This window comes from Trichomycterus rosablanca, chromosome 5 (genome assembly GCF_030014385.1).
Source record: "Trichomycterus rosablanca isolate fTriRos1 chromosome 5, fTriRos1.hap1, whole genome shotgun sequence".
NCBI classification, from domain to species: domain Eukaryota; kingdom Metazoa; phylum Chordata; class Actinopteri; order Siluriformes; family Trichomycteridae; genus Trichomycterus; species Trichomycterus rosablanca.
The window spans coordinates 38,733,091-38,753,873 of NC_085992.1; the positions used below are offsets into that span (position 1 = coordinate 38,733,091).

The following is a 20,783-nucleotide window of genomic DNA, read 5'->3' on the forward strand; positions in this document are numbered from 1 at the left end:
AATGTAAATAACACTTAATGTGAATGAGGCCATTGTTTGTGTGTAAAGCAAATAAGACACGAAGATACGTTCCAGAGTGCGGTTTATTGCCACTCACTCTTGATGACATCATTAACATGTGCTACTGATCTACAACTCATCTGCAACAGCCATTCAAAAATGAAAACACACTGATCTACTTAAACTTTTAGCGTTTTAAAAAATCATCTACTACTGCCACATATAAAAACACTGTTTAAACACAATAAAAATCACTTTATAAATGATAAATCGGTCTTGGAGATCTTTCACATCCTCAACGATTAATCCATTAGTGTTATGAAATAAACTCTGCCGTTTCCCGTTTTCCTCTTCAAAATCCAGCAGGTTTTTAATAAGCGCGCTTTGGTTTTTAATAATCTAAACGCGACAGAACTTTAACGGAAAATCTCAACTCTGCGTCAATTCTAATTGGTCCATCACGTTTGATTGACATCCACATCTTCCAATTGTAGAAACTTTGGACGACTTGCCGTAAATGCTGCTAAATGTTCTTTGTGTAAAAGTGTGATGTTGTAGGTTCTGTATTTATTCCTTTAGAATATTAGTTTTACAGTCTGAGCATTGTTATTTAGATATCTAGTTTAACCATGGTGCATTGAGACATGTATTATTACTGCTTAGTTGTTTAAGAGGAGAAATGGCGGTATCGAATTGGTATCGGCAGATATTCAATTTGCAGTATCGGTATCGGACATAAAGAAGTGGTATCGCCAGCCCTAATTATAATAATAATTATTATTGTTATTATTTGAATTTTATTTGAGCAGTTTTACATCAATCAGCACATTCACAATTAAAAACTCATTCAAAGCTGATGTGTTGTGTCAAACCAAATTGCATCATCACTTGAACCTGATAATCAAGCTCTTTCTGAGGCTAATTACAGTAGCGGCAGCAAATGACAAATAACACCGCTTTGTATCAGAGTTACATGGCAGGATTGTGCGGGGGTGCATGATGAGGATTAAGTAGACTAACGACGGTGGAAGAACGCAGATTTTTGGCACTTTTACATTTGAGTCTATAAAAAATACAAATGTGATATTAATTCAATACATTTCCAATATGTATTCATATTTGTCTTCCTTTTTGATGTTGAATGACAGTATTTGATTTGGACAGTAGTACGCTAGTGGGTAGCCTAGCTTTAGACTATCAATCAAAAGGTTGAGAGTTTGAATCTCAGCTCTGCTATGCAGCCACTGTTGAGCCATTGAGCAAGGCCTTTAACCGTCTTGCCTGACCCTGTGCTCTGACCCCAGCTTCCAAACGATTTGGAAACTGGGATACACCAAAAAAATTTGTTGTATTGTACACCTGTATATATACACCGATCTACCATAACATTAACACCACCTCCTTGTTTCTACACCTTGTCCATTTTATCAGCTCCACTTACCATATAGAAGCACTTTGTAGTTCTACAATTACTGACTGTAGTCCATCTGTTCCTCTGCATGCTTTGTTAGCCCCCTTTCACCCTGTTCTTCAATGGTCAGGACTCTCCCAGGACCACTACAGAGCAGGTATTATTTAGGTGGTAGATGATTCTTAGCACTGCAGTGACAATTACATGGTGGTGGTGTGTTAGTGTGTGTTGTGCTGGTATGAGTGGATCAGACACAGCAGTGCTGATGGAGTTTTTAAACACCTCACTGTCCCTGCTGGACTGAGAATAGTCCACCAATTAAAAACATCCAGCCAACAGCACCCCGTGGGCAGCGTCCTGTGACCATTGATGAAGGTCTTGAAGATGACCAACTCAAACAGCAGCAATAGATGAGCAATCATCTCTGACTTTACATCTACAAGGTGGACCAACTAGGTAGGAGTGTCTAATAGAATGGACAGTGAGTGGACATGGTATTCAAAAACTCCAGCAGCGCTGCTGTGTCTGATCCACTCATACCAGCACAACACATACTAACACACCACCACCATGTCAGTGTCACTGCAGAGCTGAGAATGATCCACCACCTATATAAAACCTGCTCTGTGGTGGTCCTGACCATTGAAGAACAGGGTGAAAGCAGGCTGAAAATGTATGTAGAGAAACAGATGGACTACAGTCAGTAATTGTAGAACTACAATGTGGATAGTGTTCAACACATTTTAAACAGCCACAAATCAAACTAAAGCAGTAAACATGGAGGGCTGGATTGATCACATGACCGATCATCGATCTGACATTACTGAAAGTGTCCGTGCTGAGCTCAGAAGATGTGCAGTGTGTAAATCAGACTCCGTGTGTGAGCTTATCCTCATGCAGCTCACCACGGTGCTGAATTTCCCTCCCTTCTGAGCCGCCCAGAAGCTGCGCGTTTCAAACAGAGATGGGCCCGCTTCCCGGCACCAGCACCGGCACCACATTGCATCTCCCCTACAGGGTTTGTTTTGCTTACTTGTTTGCTTATGTACGTGTGTTTGTGTGCAGGCGGAGCAGGATAATGGTCATCCTCTGCCTGCTTTCGCTGACCTGCGGATCGAGGTGTTGGATGAAAACAACCAGGCGCCGTACTTCCAGCTCCCGTCCTACCAGGGCTTCATCAGCGAATCCGCCCCTGTAGGTGGCACCGTGTCGGGCAGAGCTAACCTCACAGCACCGCTGTCTATTGTCGCCCTGGATAATGACATAGAGGAGGTGTGCATAGATCCGTACACACGTAATAACCCCTAGCAGAAACACTGCTGCTGTTGTTTCATTTTGTCAGATGAAGTATGCATTACTGAGAGGCAATGGTAGCAATCAGTTGAGTGATCTCATTATGTCTGAATGTGTGTGTGTGTTGCAGCTCCTGCCGGGGGCTGTACCAGTAGGTATCACGCTGGTGTGAAGTGTTGTGCTCTCTCTCTCTCTCTCTCTCTCTCTCTCTCTCTCTCTCTCTCTCTCGTTTTGCTCTGTTTGGTTTGTTTGGTTTGAGGTGGTGCATTTATAAGTAAATAGCTCATCTCGAGAGGCTGCTTTAATCCTGTTATATTTAATTAAGTCTTCTATTTCTTACTGCTTGAGGGAGAATTCCTTTCATTTTTCAACATTTGAGTATACATCAGTAATTGAGAAATAGCCTTCCGTAGACAGATGTGATATAACAAAATGCTTTCTTTAGAACAGGTGGTAGTGAGCTGCAGTGAATCTGAGCTTAAACAAAGTTATGCTGACACCCCTGCTAACACCACTTTCCTTTTTACAACCCAGCTCCAATTTTCTTTACACTGTTCACTTTTAACAAACATAAAGATGAAGCCAGACAATTACTCCAGCATATATTCTTCTTCTTCTGCTTATTATTATTATTATTATTATTATTATTATTATTATGTTCTTTCTTTTTCTTTTCTTTTCTTCTCTTTTTTCTTTTATTATTATTATTATTATTATTATGTTCTTTCTCTCTTTTTTCTTTTCCTTTATTATTATTATGATTATTATGATTATGATTATTATTATTATGATTATTATTATTATTATTATTATTATTATTATTATTATTATTATGTTCTTTCTTTCTTTTTCTTTTCTTTTCTTTTCTTCTCTTTTTTCGTTTATTATTGTTATTATTATTATTATTATTATTATTATTATTATCATCATTATTATGTTCTTTCTCTCTTTTTTATTTTCCTTTATTATTATTATTATTATTATTATTATTATTGTTCTTTTATTATTATTATTATTATTATTATTATTATGTTCTTTCTTTTTTCTTTCTTTCTTTCTTTTTTCTCTATTTATTTATGCATTTTTTCCTATTTTCTCCCGATTTAGCGTAGTCAATTTGTCTTCCGCTGCTGGGGGATCCATTATTGCATTTCAGGAGGGTATGTTGCTGCTCACGCCTCATCTGACACGTGCACTTTCCTAGCGGACCCCTTCTTTTCACCCATGCATTCAGCACAGACGCCTCTATCTGCCAATCAGGGTCCTTGCACAGCGTTTGAAGACCCCACCCACATAGTCCGGTCATCCCCTGTTGCAGACACGGTAGCCAATTAAAGTCTGCTGCAGGCACTTCCAATTATGCCCGCTAGATGGCGCCCAGCCGATCGGTGGCAACGCCATGTTTCGAACCGAGGAGTTCAGAATATTGGCACTGGTGTTTATTGTTATTATTATTATTATTATTATTATTATTATTAATTTATTATTATTAATTTATTATTATTAATTTATTATTATTAATTTATTATTATTATTATTATTATTATTATTGTTATACCCTACATCACTCAGATTATAGTTTGCTGGTCAGTTGTGGGCATTCCTGCTCTCAACTTTATTATTGGTTTAGAGTATATTGCCAAATTTCAGCCACAACAAAATAGAGAGAGAAGCGATACTGCTGCTTTACCTACTTTGAGCCATTTAGTATCAGTTCATAACTCAATCTTACTATTATGTCACAAAAATGCATGACAAATCACAGGCAAAAAAGGCATCATGCAAATTCGTCAAAAAGACTTCACATAACCCATTTAAATGATTGTCAAGGTATTGTTTTAACAGAATGTTTAAGTCATGCATCAGCAATCCAAAGCAGAGCTTTTTTTACACATGATGCAAGAGAATCTATTCTGCCAGCTCTCATTTAAAGCTGCACAAATCATCTTTCTTTCTTCAGTACTTCTCACCAGTTTGAGATTAAATAAACCAATAGCATGTATTGTTTTCTTAGATTAGGTGTACAGGAGTGGCAGTTCTTGCACTTTATGCACGCAGACGTGTGATAGATAGTGAAAAATATTAGGTGATAATGCAATAATGCTATTAAGGAATGAACATCATACCATAATGCCATCAATTACACGCTGAGCAGACCCCACTTAACCTTAGTTTTGAATCAAGATGAAGAGAAATGAGGAGGAAAAACTCATCGGATCAATACAATTTTAAACACATTTTAAAAATAAAGGGGTTGCTGAATGACATAGCAATTAGAAAATAATGTAACTCATTTGTTATGGCCTTATGCACCGATCAGCCATAACATTACAACCACCTCCTTGTTTCTACACTCACTGTCCATTTTATCAGCTCCACTTACCATATAGGAGCACTTTGTAGATCTACAATTACTGACTGTAGTCCATCTGTTTCTCTACATACTTTTTTTTAGCTTTCACCCTGTTTTTCAATGGTCAGGACCCCCACTGGACCACCACAGAGCAGGTATTATTTAGGTGGTGAATCATTCTCAGCACTGCAGTGACACTGACATGGTGGTGGTGTGTTAGTGTGTGTTGTGCTGGTATGAGTGGATCAGACACAGCAGCGCTGCTGGAGTTTTTAAATACCGTGTCCAATCACTGTCCACTCTATTAGACATTCCTACCTAGTTGGTCCACCTTGTAGATGTAAAGTCAGAGACGATCGCTCATCTATTGCTGCTGTTTGAGTTGGTCATCTTCTAGACCTTCATCAGTGGTCACAGGATGCTGCCCACGGGGTGTTGTTGGCTGGATATATTTTTGGTTGGTGGACTATTCTCAGTCCAGCAGTGACAGTGAGGTGTTTAAAAACTCCAGCAGTGCTGCTGTGTCTCATCCACTCATACCAGCACAACACAAACTAACACACCACCACCATGTCAGTGTCACTGCAGTGCTGAGAATGATCCACCACCTAAATAATACCTGCTCTGTAGTGGTCCTGTGGAAGTCCTGACTATTGAAGAACAGCATGAAGGGGGCTAACAAAGCATGCAGAGAAACGGATGGACTACAGTCAGTAATTGTAGTTCTTCTATATGGTAAGTGGAGTTGATAAAATGGACAGTGTGTGTAGAAACAAGGAGGTGATTTTAATGTTATGGCTGATCAGTGTATATCACTCCAGTGGAACATCTGTGGGAGATTTAGGAATGATGTGTTGAACAGCTTTCTCCACCTGCTAGGGGAAAAACCTTTAGAAAAAAAGATGTTCCATACCTCTAGTAAACTTCCAGTACTAAATAAATAAATAAAAAGAATAAGTAGGAAGGCAAATTGAAGCTGTTTTGGTGGCTGGTTGTGGCCCAGCATCTTCCTGAGACTCTGTATATTGAATTTTCCTTTTCCATTTGTCACCCCTATGTATATATTGCTGGGAACCAAGTTTGTCTAATATAATTCCAGAAATATTGTTCAAGTTTCCTAACTCAGTTCACATCTGATGTGGTCTAATCTGCAGAAAAGTCACCATCAGCGATGCAAAACTATTCACTGTCTCATCTCCAGATAAATTAAGACTTTGAAACTTTGAATTAAGTGGCGTTTTGACTAACCAATTGTCGGCGCACATTTCATTTGGGTGTGAGTGGAAGTGATCTTGCTGCACTGTCACTAGCAATTTTCATCTGCTCTGCTCTGTTAGCTTCTCTGATCCGTCTGCTTATTCTTTATATTCCAGTTTAAACTGATACGATTGTGGGAAATTGTGAAAATAATATTGTCAACATCCCTATTTCCCCACACTGAATATGCTAAATGTACATAAAGTGCTCCTATTAGCTTTTGACTCATATTGGATATATATACTCACGCACTCACTTTGTAAGCCACATATCCTAATCAGGGTTGTGGGGGGTGTTGGAGCTTATACCAGCTCTCAATGGGCGCAAGGCACACAAAAACACCCTGGACAGGGCACCAGTCCATCGTATAGGAAAAATACAAACATATGCACACCTACACACACACAAATCCAATTTTAGTAGCTCCAATAAGACAGACAGCATGTCTTTGGATTGTGAGAGGACCCAGAGCTCCCACAGGGAACCCACGCAGACACAGGGAGAACATGCAAAGTTACACACACAAAGGACGTAGACCGCTCCACCTGGGAATCAAACCCAGAACCATTTCATTGTGAGGCAATATATATATATATATATATATATATATAGTCCTTTCTTTGTTGAGTTTGCATGTTCTCCCCAAGTCCATGTTTCCTCCGGGAGCTCCGGTTTCCTCCTATAACCCAAAGACATGCAGTCTGGCTTATTGGCAATCATCAAATTATTTAACAAGTTAGGTTAATGTAGATATACGTGTATATACGTGTGTGTGTGTGTATATATATATATATATATATATATATATATATAGATAGATAGAGAGAGAGATAGATATAGATATAGATTTATAGATATATAAATATATAGACTGTTGATAGACCATTTATATATATATACAGTGTATCACAAAAGTGAGTACACCCCTCACATTTCTGCAAATATTTCATTATATCTTTTCATGGGACAACACTATAGACATGAAACTTGGATATAACTTAGAGTATTCAGTGTACAGCTTGTATAGCAGTGTAGATTTACTGTCTTCTGAAAATAACTCAACACACAGCCATTAATGTCTAAATAGCTGGCAACATAAGTGAGTACACCCTACAGTGAACATGTCCAAATTGTGCCCAAATGTGTCGTTGTCCCTCCCTGGTGTCATGTGTCAAGGTCCCAGGTGTAAATGGGGAGCAGGGCTGTTAAATTTGGTGTTTTGGGTACAATTCTCTCATACTGGCCACTGGATATTCAACATGGCACCTGATGGCAAAGAACTCTCTGAGGATGTGAGAAATAGAATTGTTGCTCTCCACAAAGATGGCCTAGGCTATAAGAAGATTGCTAACACCCTAAAACTGAGCTACAGCATGGTGGCCAAGGTCATACAGCGGTTTTCCAGGACAGGTTCCACTCGGAACAGGCTTCTCCAGGGTCGAACGAAGAAGTTGAGTCCACGTGTTCGGCGTCATATCCAGAGGTTGGCTTTAAAAAATAGACACATGAGTGCTGCCAGCATTGCTGCAGAGGTTGAAGACGTGGGAGGTCAGCCTGTCAGTGCTCAGACCATACGCCGCACACTGCATCAACTTGGTCTGCATGGTCGTCATCCCAGAAGGAAGCTGACGCACAAGAAAGCCAGCAATCAGTTTACTGAAGACAAGCAGTCCAAGAACATGGATTACTGGAATGCCCTGTGGTCTGACGAGACCAAGATAAACTTGTTTGGCTCAGATGGTGTCCAGCATGTGTGGCGGCGCCCTGGTGAGAAGTACCAAGACAACTGTATCTTGCCTACAGTCAAGCATGGTGGTGGTAGCATCATGGTCTTGGGCTGCATGAGTGCTGCAGGCACTGGGGAGCTGCAGTTCATTGAGGGAAACATGAATTCCAACATGTACTGTGACATTCTGAAACAGAGCATGATCCCCTCCCTTCGAAAACTGGGCCTCATGGCAGTTTTCCAAAAGGATAACGACCCCAAACACAACCTCCAAGATGACAACTGCCTTGCTAAGGAAGCTGAAGGTAAAGGTGATGGACTAAACCCAATTGAGCACCTGTGGCGCATCCTCAAGTGGAAGGTGGAGGAGTTCAAGGTGTCTAACATCCACCAGCTCCGTGATGTCATCATGGAGGAGTGGAAGAGGATTCCAGTAGCAACCTGTGCAGCTCTGGTGAATTCCATGCCCAGGAGGGTTAAGGCAGTGCTGGATAATAATGGTGGTCACATAAAATATTGACACTTTGGGCACAATTTGGACATGTTCACTGTGGGGTGTACTCACTTATGTTGCCAGCCATTTAGACATTAATGGCTGTGTGTTGAGTTATTTTCAGAAGACAGTAAATCTACACTGCTATACAAGTTGTACACTGACTACTCTAAGTTATATCCAAGTTTCATGTCTATAGTGTTGTCTCATGAAAAGATATAATAAAATATTTGCAGAAATGTGAGGGGTGTACTCACTTTTGTGATACACTGTATATATATATATATATATAAATATAAATTTATATATAACTGTAAATATATAGTTCTTTAAATTTACTCATGTTATGTAACAAATTATGGCCTAGACTGGACAAGAGGGGGCAGACACACACGCAGAGATGTTAAACAAATATTTATTAACAAGAAGAAAACAGGGTTACACAAGATAAGACACGACACAAACACATGATCTATGCTAACCGCTAAGCTAAATGCTAATACTAATCTAAACATACATGAACAAAGCTAAATAATCTTGAAATCTAAGCTATGCTAACAAACAACATGAACTCAGATTAACAAGACATGAACAAGACTAACACTAAGCATGAACAGACAAGAACATGGACTAGACAATAGCATAAAGTAGAAAGCAATCTGCCATGACAAAGGGAAACCAAAATATAGCATAGCAAACCAAAATAGTCTCCACCAGCCAATTCACAGCTGCGTGCTTATACTGTATGCTCTTAGCATTAGCCCTAAACTAGTTGCAGCTGAGGCTGATTAGCAGTAGACCAATAAAAGTGAGGGGGCGTTGGCTTGCCACTGAAAACCAACATTCCTCTAACATGTGCTCCTGGAGAGGTGACCATGGCAGGTGCACAGGAGTTCCAGGGGCACACAGAGGCAGCATTCGTGACATGTTATTGGAAAATAAAATAAAATAAAAACATTTGCTTTCCTGTAGAAGAAAGCTTGAACTGGGGAGAAAGTTACCCCTTTTCCACCGGCGCGGATCCGGCTCCGTTCCGGTTCGCGAACTTGATTTTAAACCGGTTCCGCGTGTTTCCACTGAAAAAAAGAGGTTCCAGACAGCGAACTAGTGTTCCAATCTGGCACCACAGAATACTTGGTTTTTCAGCGCGAACCGTGACGTCATCTGTGGGCGTCACAGTGTAGAGGTTTGGAGTGGACGCTTTCACATGAGACATTATAACATTATATAGAATTTAAACCACTTTCATCTTTTAAAGTTCACCTGATTACATTTTGATCCAGTTTGTTGCTGATATTCGCTGATATTTTCAAAGAGATGAACTGTGTGATATGACATGGTAAAAGTGACCCGGGCAGTATAAACGCTTAACGTGAAAAATAAAGCGTAACATGGCTTGTTGTACTAAAACAATGACAGATGAATTTTGGCAGTACAGAGTGTTTATAACCAGTAATAACGGAGAGAAGTTTAGTGTTTCTGTGTAGTACTTTTAGTACATTAAGCCAAGTTACGCTTTATTTAGGTAAAGCTTTTTGCGGATTTAGAACCCCGAGCTGCAGAACCACCACACGTGAAGTAAATGCAGCTAAACACAGATACATGTGGAGCTTTTAGAGTGGGTTTGATGGTTATTTCACACATATGGATGTTGTGTCGTGGAACTTTAGTGATGTTTTATCGCTCAAGCCGAGCGCTGAGCAAATCGTCTATCTGCACCGAGGGTCGCGGTGAGAGCGAAGTGCAAAATGCTTCTCACGTTAATGAACTAAAGAAAACAACAACTGCGACAAACACGTCTACGTCTTCTTATCACCAATATTTGATCGATGCTTTAAAACGAACATCTGTAACAACAGCACAAATGCCCGCAGGTAATCTACACGCTCTGCCATCATGATACTACTCTTTACTTTACTCCTTACCGTTGATGACACAGGCTTGGTTCCCAAAAACTGGTGGAAACGCGGGTCGGTTCTCTACAAAACACCAAGGTTCGAAAAAACCTGAACAGAACCGGTTCAAGAACCATGGTTCTTTTGGTGGAAAAGCGCTAAGTGTGTCCTTGCAAAACAGGGACCCAAAGCACATGGTCAAAAATATCTTACGGTGTAAAATATCTTTGTGAAAAATGATTAATGGTTAAAGTTAAAATTATTAATGGTTTTTTAAGACACTAAACATTAACACTAACAGATACCACAACTGGCTGATGTCATCTTGATTGACAGTGATAAGAGGAATAATATTTTCCTTACTCAAACATCATAATGGATACGGCATTATTAAGATTGAACCCAAATCTCCAGATAATAGGGCTCAAACTTTATTGTTGCATCATTTTGAAGCCCCCATGGAGATTCCATTCCGGTCCATTGAGTCCATTGCTTCCATGGGGGCAGAAGCACAGTATCATAATATTCAATTTTAAAATCACAGCTGAGAAGAAGTGCTTGTTTCTAATGCTCGCTCTGATGCTTTCACAGGGACATGAGTCAAATGTTTGTCTAGCATCGGTGTGTTTTGAGTGCCATAATGCTGACACTTCAGTGTAATGATCTTTTATTGCCTGCAACATTTCTACAGTGGTGAGAGACTCTGATCGATGGCCATCTCTCTTAAAGATCCAATCTAGCTCATAAGAGCTGTGCTTTTTCTCCTTATAAACACTGAACACTCTTCAACACGGTTGGCTTCACCTATAATTCTCTCTGCCTGTCTTAAACACCCTGTCTGTCTTTAGTTTTACTGCCTCTTTTCCTTTCTTCTTTTTAAGTCTTCCTCACTTTGACTTTTGATTGATTGGCTTGTTTTACTGAATCAATAAACAAACTAATGGCTGATGTTTAGTCAGGATACATCATCATTACTTTTATGTTGTACTTAAATGTCCATTTAAAATGTTCACTTCTACTGTTACTGTAACTGAGTCCTATTCCCACTGGGTTCTGTATTGTGCTCTTATGCATGTGTTTGAGTATGTGGGTCATTATCTGGACAGAATGGCATTTAGAGTGGAATGAAGCCAAAACATACTTACATAAATAATGAATAAATAAATGAATGAATAAATAAATAAATTAATTACAAATAATGATTAATAATAAAAAAAAAAACCATAATAATAATTTTTACCAGACGCCTTTATCCAAAGTGACTTACAGTACAGTTACAGTCAGAGCAATTGAGGGTTAAGGGCCCAACAGCAGCAACCTGACAGTGGTGGGGCTTGAATCAGCAACCTTCTGATTACTAGTCCAGTACCCTAACCACTAGGCTATGGCTTGCCCATAATAATGATGATGGTGATGATGATGATGATGATGATGATGATAAGAATAATAACAGTAATAATAAGAATAATAACAACAATAATAATAATGATGATAATTAATAATAGATTATTTAATTAATATTAAATGAAAAACTATATTGTCACTTAATTACTTTTCCTGTTTTATTTATTTATTTATTTATTTTATTATTATGTATTATTTATTTATTTATTATTATATATATATATTTTTCCCGATGCTAGTCCTCTGACTATGAAAGTTAAATAAAATAATAATAATAATAATAATAATAATAAGGGGGAAAATGATAAAACACCAGTAAATACGTTTAATTAATAATAAATGAATGAAGTATTTATTTATTTATTTTTATTTATTTATCTAATCAATCTTATTAATACCAGGAGCACATTTTGCCACTCTATCCAGAAAATGATCCATGGAAGGGAATTTGAGTGAGGAATCTTAGTGTATTGCAAGCTCTGTGTCCTTCAGGTTGCATTTTCTTCTTTCTTTTAAAGAGCAAAGACCCACAGGTGAAGATAACACTAAGTGACTACACCAGCATCTTCTCCATCAGTGCATCAGGACTCACACGTTACCTCACTCTGCTCAGACCTGTGGACAGAGAGGTCCAGACGAACTACACCTTCACGGTATAATTACTTCTTCATTTACACTTACACTTATACATTTGCTTTTTGTCTTGAATATGGATGGCACAGAGGTGTGTCTGGTAGGGCCTGTAAAACCTTTTTTTTGGGTTTAAATCTTGCCTCAAGTGACTGACTGTGAGGAGTTTGGTATGTTCTTTATGTGGTCCCTGTGGACATTGTGGATTCCCTTTATTTCCCAAAGTATATAGTAGAGGGGAGTGCCTGTTCTTTATGGGTAAAAGTGAGAGAATGTGTGAGTGGCTTTGCATGGTACATTACTGCCATGTGCCCGGTGTTTTTTGGTACCATCGAACCCACCACAGTACAGTGCTTTTTTTTTTTTTAATAAATGAATAAATAAGTGAGTAAAATACAGACTAATAAGAATAACATCAGTTGAAGTGATGATTAATGTGTGCGTTAAGGTTGGCTTACTAAAAATAATTGCACAAATGGCTGTTTGCACACAAGGTGGAGAAGCAATATTAAGTAAATAAATAAATACATTTAAAAAAAAAATGTTTTTGCGTGCCAAGTGTTGATAAGTTCAGGTCCTCAAATGAGTAAAGCTTAACACAGCCAGAGCAATTCCAAGTGGTAGAAGAATATTGTAGCATCATAAAGAAGAGACGTAAGGAAATAACACTTTTGCTTGTAGTAGAATAGCTGTTTATTTAGGAAAAATTGCTTGAGCTTGAGCGAATTACAAGGGTGTGGAAAAGGAGGCCTGATCTGATATACGGCAGATCCTTCTCACTCATTGAACAAGTGTAAATGAACACATTGGTCATTATGACAACACAACACAATTAATGAAAATGGACCTTTTCTGCACCATGGACCAGTTTCATATAAGATATAATTTCACACACCGGCGGGATTTAAAATAAAATTATATGACAAGCATAATAACAAACACAAAGTGCATAACAATACTACTCAACAATGATGAGAAATCATTAGGACCATGAACTTTTTTCGCTGCAACGAGGCGCTTCCATTTAGGCGTGATAGGAGACAATAACACCTGAAGTGTGTTCCTTATGTCCAGTCTACTCCGTAATTTTGTTTTGCTTGCCATCACTGCAGAAAATCCCACTTCACAAGGATACGATGTTGGAAATGGAAGCAGTGTTTTAATTGCTTTTGAAGTGATCTCTAATTATTTATTCTTTCTGTGCAGCCCGGTAATAAAAACAGGTACTGGTCCGGTGTTTGGTGGACCACTTCGCTACATCACTCGAACACATCTTGATCTAAACAAACACTTCTAGAACAATTCAACCATTCATCGCATTTTAATCCTTAATCCATTAATTATTGTTTAGCCAGAGGACTCGCTGCATCATGGGCCAGTGACATAAACAGGCAGGGCATGATGGTGAGCCAGCTGCTCACCACAATACTTTGTTTTGTCACACCTACAGTATGTCTTTAAGAATACTGGACAAAGTGCACTTAATTCCAGCCCCCTGTTTCTTTTAATCTGTGTTTTAAATCAACTTAATGCTTTGACATTTACTCACAGGCTAGTTTATTCATTTTCATAACTGCTTCATTCTGGTCAGGAACATCTAATGCTGGTAGGACTGATGCCATCCAAAAAAACACAGAATACAAGTTGCACCAATCTGTTACAAAGCAACACTTACTTACTACCAAATGTACTTACTTACTTACTTACTTACTAAAACACACCTAGGTTCATTAAAAGCAGCCAATCTACCTTCTGTGTGTTTTGAGAAGAAACCTACATTTGTGAGAAACCTACACAGACACAGAGAGCTGTATTAACTGAGCTTCTGCATGTTTTTAACTCTATTTATTAAGAATTTCAAAAAAACAAATGACATCACTTTTCTACATAGTCACCTTCCTTTGCGATGCATTTTTCCCAGCTTTGTACCAACTTGTTAATGCCATCAGCAAAAAACGTTTCTGGTTGAGCACTTGGCCACTGATGCACCACTGCTTTTAGATCATCATCACATGAAAATCTTCTTTTACTTAATGCTTCTGTGGGCGGCCCAAAAAGGTGGAAATCAGATGGTGCTAAATCCAGACTATAAGCTCTCTGTCAGTCTCTCAGACATGACCAATTACTACTCCTCCCACCCTCACTCTTTCCAACCAAAATATAAAAGTGCGGAATCTTTTTGAAGATCACTCGTAATATCACTCACTCACTCACTTTCTTGGGCGGCACGGTGGCTAAGTGGGTAGCACTGTCGCCTCACAGCAAGAAGGTCCTGGGTTCGATCCCCAGGTGGGGCGGTCCGGGTCCTTTCTGTGTGGAGTTTGAATGTTCTCCCCGTGTCCGCGCGGGTTTACTCCGGGTGCTCCGGTTTCCTCCCACAGTACAAAGACATGCAAGTGAGGTGAATTGGAGACACTAAATTGTCCATGACTGTGTTTGATATAACCTTGTGAACTGATGAATCTTGTGTATTGAGTAACTGCTGTTCCTGTCATGAATGTAACCAAAAGTGTAAAACATGTTAAGTGTTAAAAGTGTAAACAAACAAACACTCACTTTCTTAACCGCTTATCCAATTAGGGTCGCGGATGGGGTGCTGGAGCCTATCCCAGCTTTTCAATGGGTGCAAGGCACACAGTAACACCCTGGACAGGGCGCCAGTCCATCGCAGGACAGACACACATACACACACACTCACCTATAGGGCAATTCAGTGTCTCCAGTTAACCTGTTTTTGGACTGTGGGAGGAAACCGGAGCTTCCGGAGGAAACCCACGCAGACACGGGGAGAACATGCAAACTCCACACAGAAAGGACCCGGACCGCCCCGCCTGGGGATCGAACCCAGGACCTTCTTGCTGTGAGGCGACAGTGCTACCCACCAAGCCACCGTGCCGCCCCCCTTGTAATATGATTGCTTAAATTAGACAGATACAGTATAGATACAGTAAGAAACATTATTAAATCAGGTTTACTTCTTAGATAAGTGATATATTACCTGTATTTTGACATGTAAACAACATGTCTGTGACTAAATTCAATGCAAGCAATTGAGGGTTGCAAGGGCAACAGTGGCAGCCTGACAGTGATGGGTGCTTGAACCAGTGATCTTTTGATTACCAGCCCAGTACCTTAACCACTAAGCTATCACAGCCCTCTTCAGATCTGTGTGTTCTCCTTTCTGTTACTCGGAACAGTAAAGCAGGCGTTAGTAACAGCCCATCAGTAGTATTAATTTACACGCAATCAATTTCAATTCTCAAAATGACTTTCACGTTTGACTAATCACGCTGCAGGTGCTAATTGAATCTTAATGTGTAATGAAACTGAATGCATTAACACCACTCTGTTTTGCACCCTTAATTGCAAATTCATTACGGCAAGCCTCCAACACAGACGTGATGTGTTGCTTTGCTCATTTGAAAGATGCACCCAGTCATCGTTCAATGTTAGGAACCACTATATCCTGGTGAGGGTGGTCATGTTTTTAGAGCTTCTCCCTTGAGTACTGGGCATAGGGCTAAAACACTGTCACAAGGCATTACACATTCATTCACATCTAGGGGCTATTTAGAGTAGCCAGTCCACCTGGATTGGGAGGGAGTTAATTTAGTATTTTGAGAAATGTACTTAGATTTAGAGAAAACATTCCAAAATTATCATTATTTATTTTATTATTATTTTTTAAAAATTTGTTTTCACTGTCATAAGCCACTTTATCCTTGCCAGGGTTCTGGTAGGTCTGGTGCCACCATGAAACACTGGCCACAATGCAGGAATGGTAGCATAGATAGATGGATGGATGGAATTGGGTGGGCAGACGGATGGATTGACTGATTAATTAATTAATTAATTAAGATTAATAAATAAGTATAACTATAACTATTAACATTGGTATTAGGTCTATATACATAACAATAATAATGATAATAATAATAATAATAATAATAATAATACATACATAAAAATAACAACAAACAACAACAATAATAATAATAAATAAATACAGAAATACATTAATAATAATAATAACAACAACAACAATAACAATAATAATAATAATAAATACATAAATAAATGAATACATAAATAATAACAACAACAACAAAACAACAATAACAACAACAACAACAACAATAATAATAATAATAAATGTGTAAATAAATAAATAGATAAATAACAACAACAAAACAACTATCAACAACAGCAATAATAATAATAATAGTAATAATAATAATTAATAATGATAATGATACATACATAAATAAATAAATACATAAATAATAACAACAACAAAACAACAACAAAACAAAATAATAATAATCATAATAATAAATACATAAATACATGAAACATAAATAACAACAACAATGATAATGATAATAATAATAATAATAATAATAACAACAACAACAACAACAACAACAAAACAACAACAATAATAATAATAATATGTGAAATAAATTAAACTATACATAAGGTCTTTAATTTAACTTAATGGGTTTATGATTGTGTGAGCATAAATGTGTGAGGTAGACAGTTTATGTTCAGGTTCAAATGTTAATAAATTATAATAATTAATAGGTCCAGTGTGTAGTCCAGGGAGTTAGTGGTAATCCAAAGGTTGTTAGATTAAGCACCACCACAGTAAAATTGCCAAAGCTCCTAACCCTCAGCTGTATTTGGTCACAATTGAATCACATTGGAGTGCTGCTAAATGCTGTAAATGTAAAGTAAATGTAAAGCATTTTAATCAGAGAAAGACTTTCCAACCTGCCTGATCCAATCTTCCATCCACAGACGTTTGTCTTTTTTGTCCTGATTCATAATCGATGTGCTTTTATTTCATGTTGACATGAGTTTGCTCAAATGCTACACATAGTGATACTGTGATAATAATTCTTGTGGCTGTGACGGCAATAACATTGATTTTTCACTGCTGTTTTTTCTTTGGGATCTTTGCCACATGGAGAACGTGTTACGAGTTTCAGCGTGTAACCAAAAAACCAGCAGAAAATAATTTACTCAAAAGAACAAAACAAGCAATTTAAGAAAGAATAGGAGGGCTCGTGTGCAGTGATTGAAGAAGTAATGATTCTTATTTGATGACTTCCTGCTTAAAATGCCACCCTGCTGATCCGACGTGATGAGCAGGGGCTTTATTTTCAAGACTCTGCGTCTTTATAGCTCCCCTGTGAACCATTAAACGGCCAGTCAGATTAGATGAGGAACAACAGCTTGGATCTTACTGTGTGAAACAGTAAGTGTAGTCACGGTCGCTATCATTATGAATGGATGTTTGGGAGCAGGTCTCTCACAGGCAGATTAATGCTTAATGGACTGGGTTTGGGATCCTAATCGGGTGCATTTATGCCTGAGATGGACCCGACAGTGGGCTGCTTATCACCGTGGAGCAGAGACACCATCCTATTTAATCTGGTTTCATTTAGAAAGGGAGACGTGCAGGTTAAAATCATGGAGCAGCATGAAATTAGCTAATTGTTTCCCTAAGTAAGAGGACACTCACAATAATTTGTATTTACATATTAGATCTATTTCACATATATTAAATGCTTCTTTTTTCTTTCTTTTTTTAATACCCAGTTTCCTTTAAATTTAAGTAATACAAATTACCACCCACTAGCTGAGGCATGATGACGGGAAGTGACAACAAATGCACCAAGACATCCAAAGCCAATCTGTTTTAACTGCTAATAATTAAAGAAAAATAAATAAGTAAATACATAACTATCCTGTTTTGAATAGGTGTGTAGTTAATAATTGTGTATTTTTTATAGAAATATGTGAAAATGACACCCTTAGAACCCTAATTATTCTCTTTTGGATACAGTAATGTATTATTGTTAAATATAAGCACATACACCGGCTAGGCATAACATTATGACCACTGACAGGTGAAGTGAATAACACTGATTATCTCTTCATCACGGCACCTGTTAGTGGGTGGGATATATTAGGCAGCAAGTGAATGTTTTATCCTCAATGTTGATGTGTTGAAGCAGGAAAAATGGGCAAGCGTAAGGATTTGAGCAAGTTTGACGAGGGCCAAATTGTGATGGCTAGACGACTGGGTCAGAGCATCTCCAAAACTGCAGCTTTTGTATGGTATTTCCGGTCTGCAGTGGTCAGTATCTATCAAAAGTGGTCCAAGGAAAAAACAGTGGTAAACCAGCAACAGGGTCATGGGCGGCCAATGCTCATTGATGCACGTGGGGAGCGAAGGCTGGCCCATGTTGTCCGATCCAACAGACGAGCTACTGTAGCTCAAATTGCTGAAGAAGTTAATGCTGGTTCTGATAGAAAGGTGTCAGAATACACAGTGCATCACAGTTTGTTGCGTATGGGACAGACCAGTCAGGGTGCCCATGCTGACCCCTGTCCACTGCCGAAAGCACCAACAATGGGCATGTGAATTTATAAACTCGCCATTGCATGTATTTTAGGCACTGAGGAACATGGGATGGCCTATCACATTCCAGAAGTGGCGTAGAGCTCTCTGGGCACTGAGGCATCTGGGATGAACCATCACTTAGTCCAGAAGTGGTATAGAGTTCTCTGGGCTTTGAGGTGTTCTTTTTATTACATCTTACAAAAGTCCCAACTTTTCTGGAAATTGGGTTGATATAGCGTTACAGTCTTCAAATTTATGAACACTTGAAATGCTGCATACTGTGAGGATGTAGAGAAGATTACTTTCTTGTTAAAGTGTCTTATCCTTTGCTAATTCCTTCAACTTCTTTTCTGCTCTTGGAAAGCTAGCGCTGAAAGTAAGACCACCTGCTGTTCTGAGAGCAGTCATGTCCTCATGCTTGTACAGTTGTTCCCTTTCATAGCTAATGATGTCCCTGACAGAGCTGATTTAATGAGTTCAGCCTGAAAACCTGTACAGTATGAAATAATATTTCACACAGGCTCGATTCGGAGTTGTAAACTGAATCTAACCTTCAAAGCTTTAGAGCAGACGCGTGACTCAAGCACACAGCGGCAGTCCATTGTGTCAGTAGACTGCTCGTTTCAAACACTTCAACCACATTAGTTCTACACTTTACAGGCCAAGAGCTGCGTAAAACATCATGCAATAGGAACACCATAGTCTAAAGCAACCGGTGCACTGCGTTTTGTTTTAAAAGTACAAACAACAAGCACAGAATCACTCACTAAGCCATGGGTTAGAAGAACCGCCGGCACGAATCTGTATTCATAGCACACTCATGAACCCAGCTTGCCCTGAGTTCATGTATCTATATTCACAGTAGACTTATGAGAATAATCGCCTATCTATATCTACATTAGACTTAAGGGAATAATCACCTATCTATATCTACATTAGATTTGAGGGAATAATCACCTGTCTATATCTATAGTAGACTTAAGGGAATAATCACCTATCTACAGTATATCTACATTAGATTTGAGGGAATAATCACCTGTCTATATCTATAGTAGACTTAAGGGAATAATCACCTATCTATATCTACATTAGACTTAAGGGAATAATCACCTATCTATATCCACATTAGATTTGAGGGAATAATCACCTGTCTATATCTATAGTAGACTTAAGGGAATAATCACCTATCTACAGTATATCTACATTAGATTTGAGGGAATAATCACCTGTCTATATCTATAGTAGACTTAAGGGAATAATCACCTATCTACAGTATATCTACATTAGATTTGAGGGAATAATCACCTGTCTTTATCCACATTAGACTTAAGGGAAGAATCGCCTATCTATATCTACATTAGACTTAAGGGAATAGTCACCTATCTACTGTATATCTACATTAGACTTAAGGGAATAGTCACCTATCTATATCTACATTAGACTTAAGGGAAGAATCGCCTATCTATATCTACATTAGACTTAAGGGAATAGTCACCTATCTACTGTATATCTACATTAGACTTAAGGGAATAATCACCTATCTATATCCACATTAGATTTGAGGGAATAATCACCTGTCTATATCTATAGTAGACTTAAGGGAATAATCACCTATCTACAGTATATCTACATTAGATTTGAGGGAATAATCACCTGTCTATATCTATAGTAGACTTAAGGGAATAATCACCTATCTACAGTATATCTACATTAGATTTGAGGGAATAATCACCTGTCTATATCTATAGTAGACTTAAGGGAATAATCACCTATCTACAGTATATCTACATTAGATTTGAGGGAATAATCACCTGTCTTTATCCACATTAGACTTAAGGGAAGAATCGCCTATCTATATCTACATTAGACTTAAGGGAATAGTCACCTATCTATATCTACATTAGACTTA

General features: G+C 38.4%; 1 protein-coding gene across 1 annotated transcript in view; it reads left to right on the top strand.

Moving 5' to 3' along the window:
- Positions 1–20,783, top strand: part of pcdh15a (protocadherin-related 15a) — a 483,603-nt gene that overhangs the window by 257,295 nt on the left and 205,525 nt on the right. The window contains exons 12-13 of the mRNA XM_062995172.1: positions 2,477–2,683; positions 12,351–12,485. Of these exons, the coding sequence (XP_062851242.1) occupies positions 2,477–2,683; positions 12,351–12,485 (342 nt within the window). The remainder of the gene's footprint in view (positions 1–2,476; positions 2,684–12,350; positions 12,486–20,783) is intronic.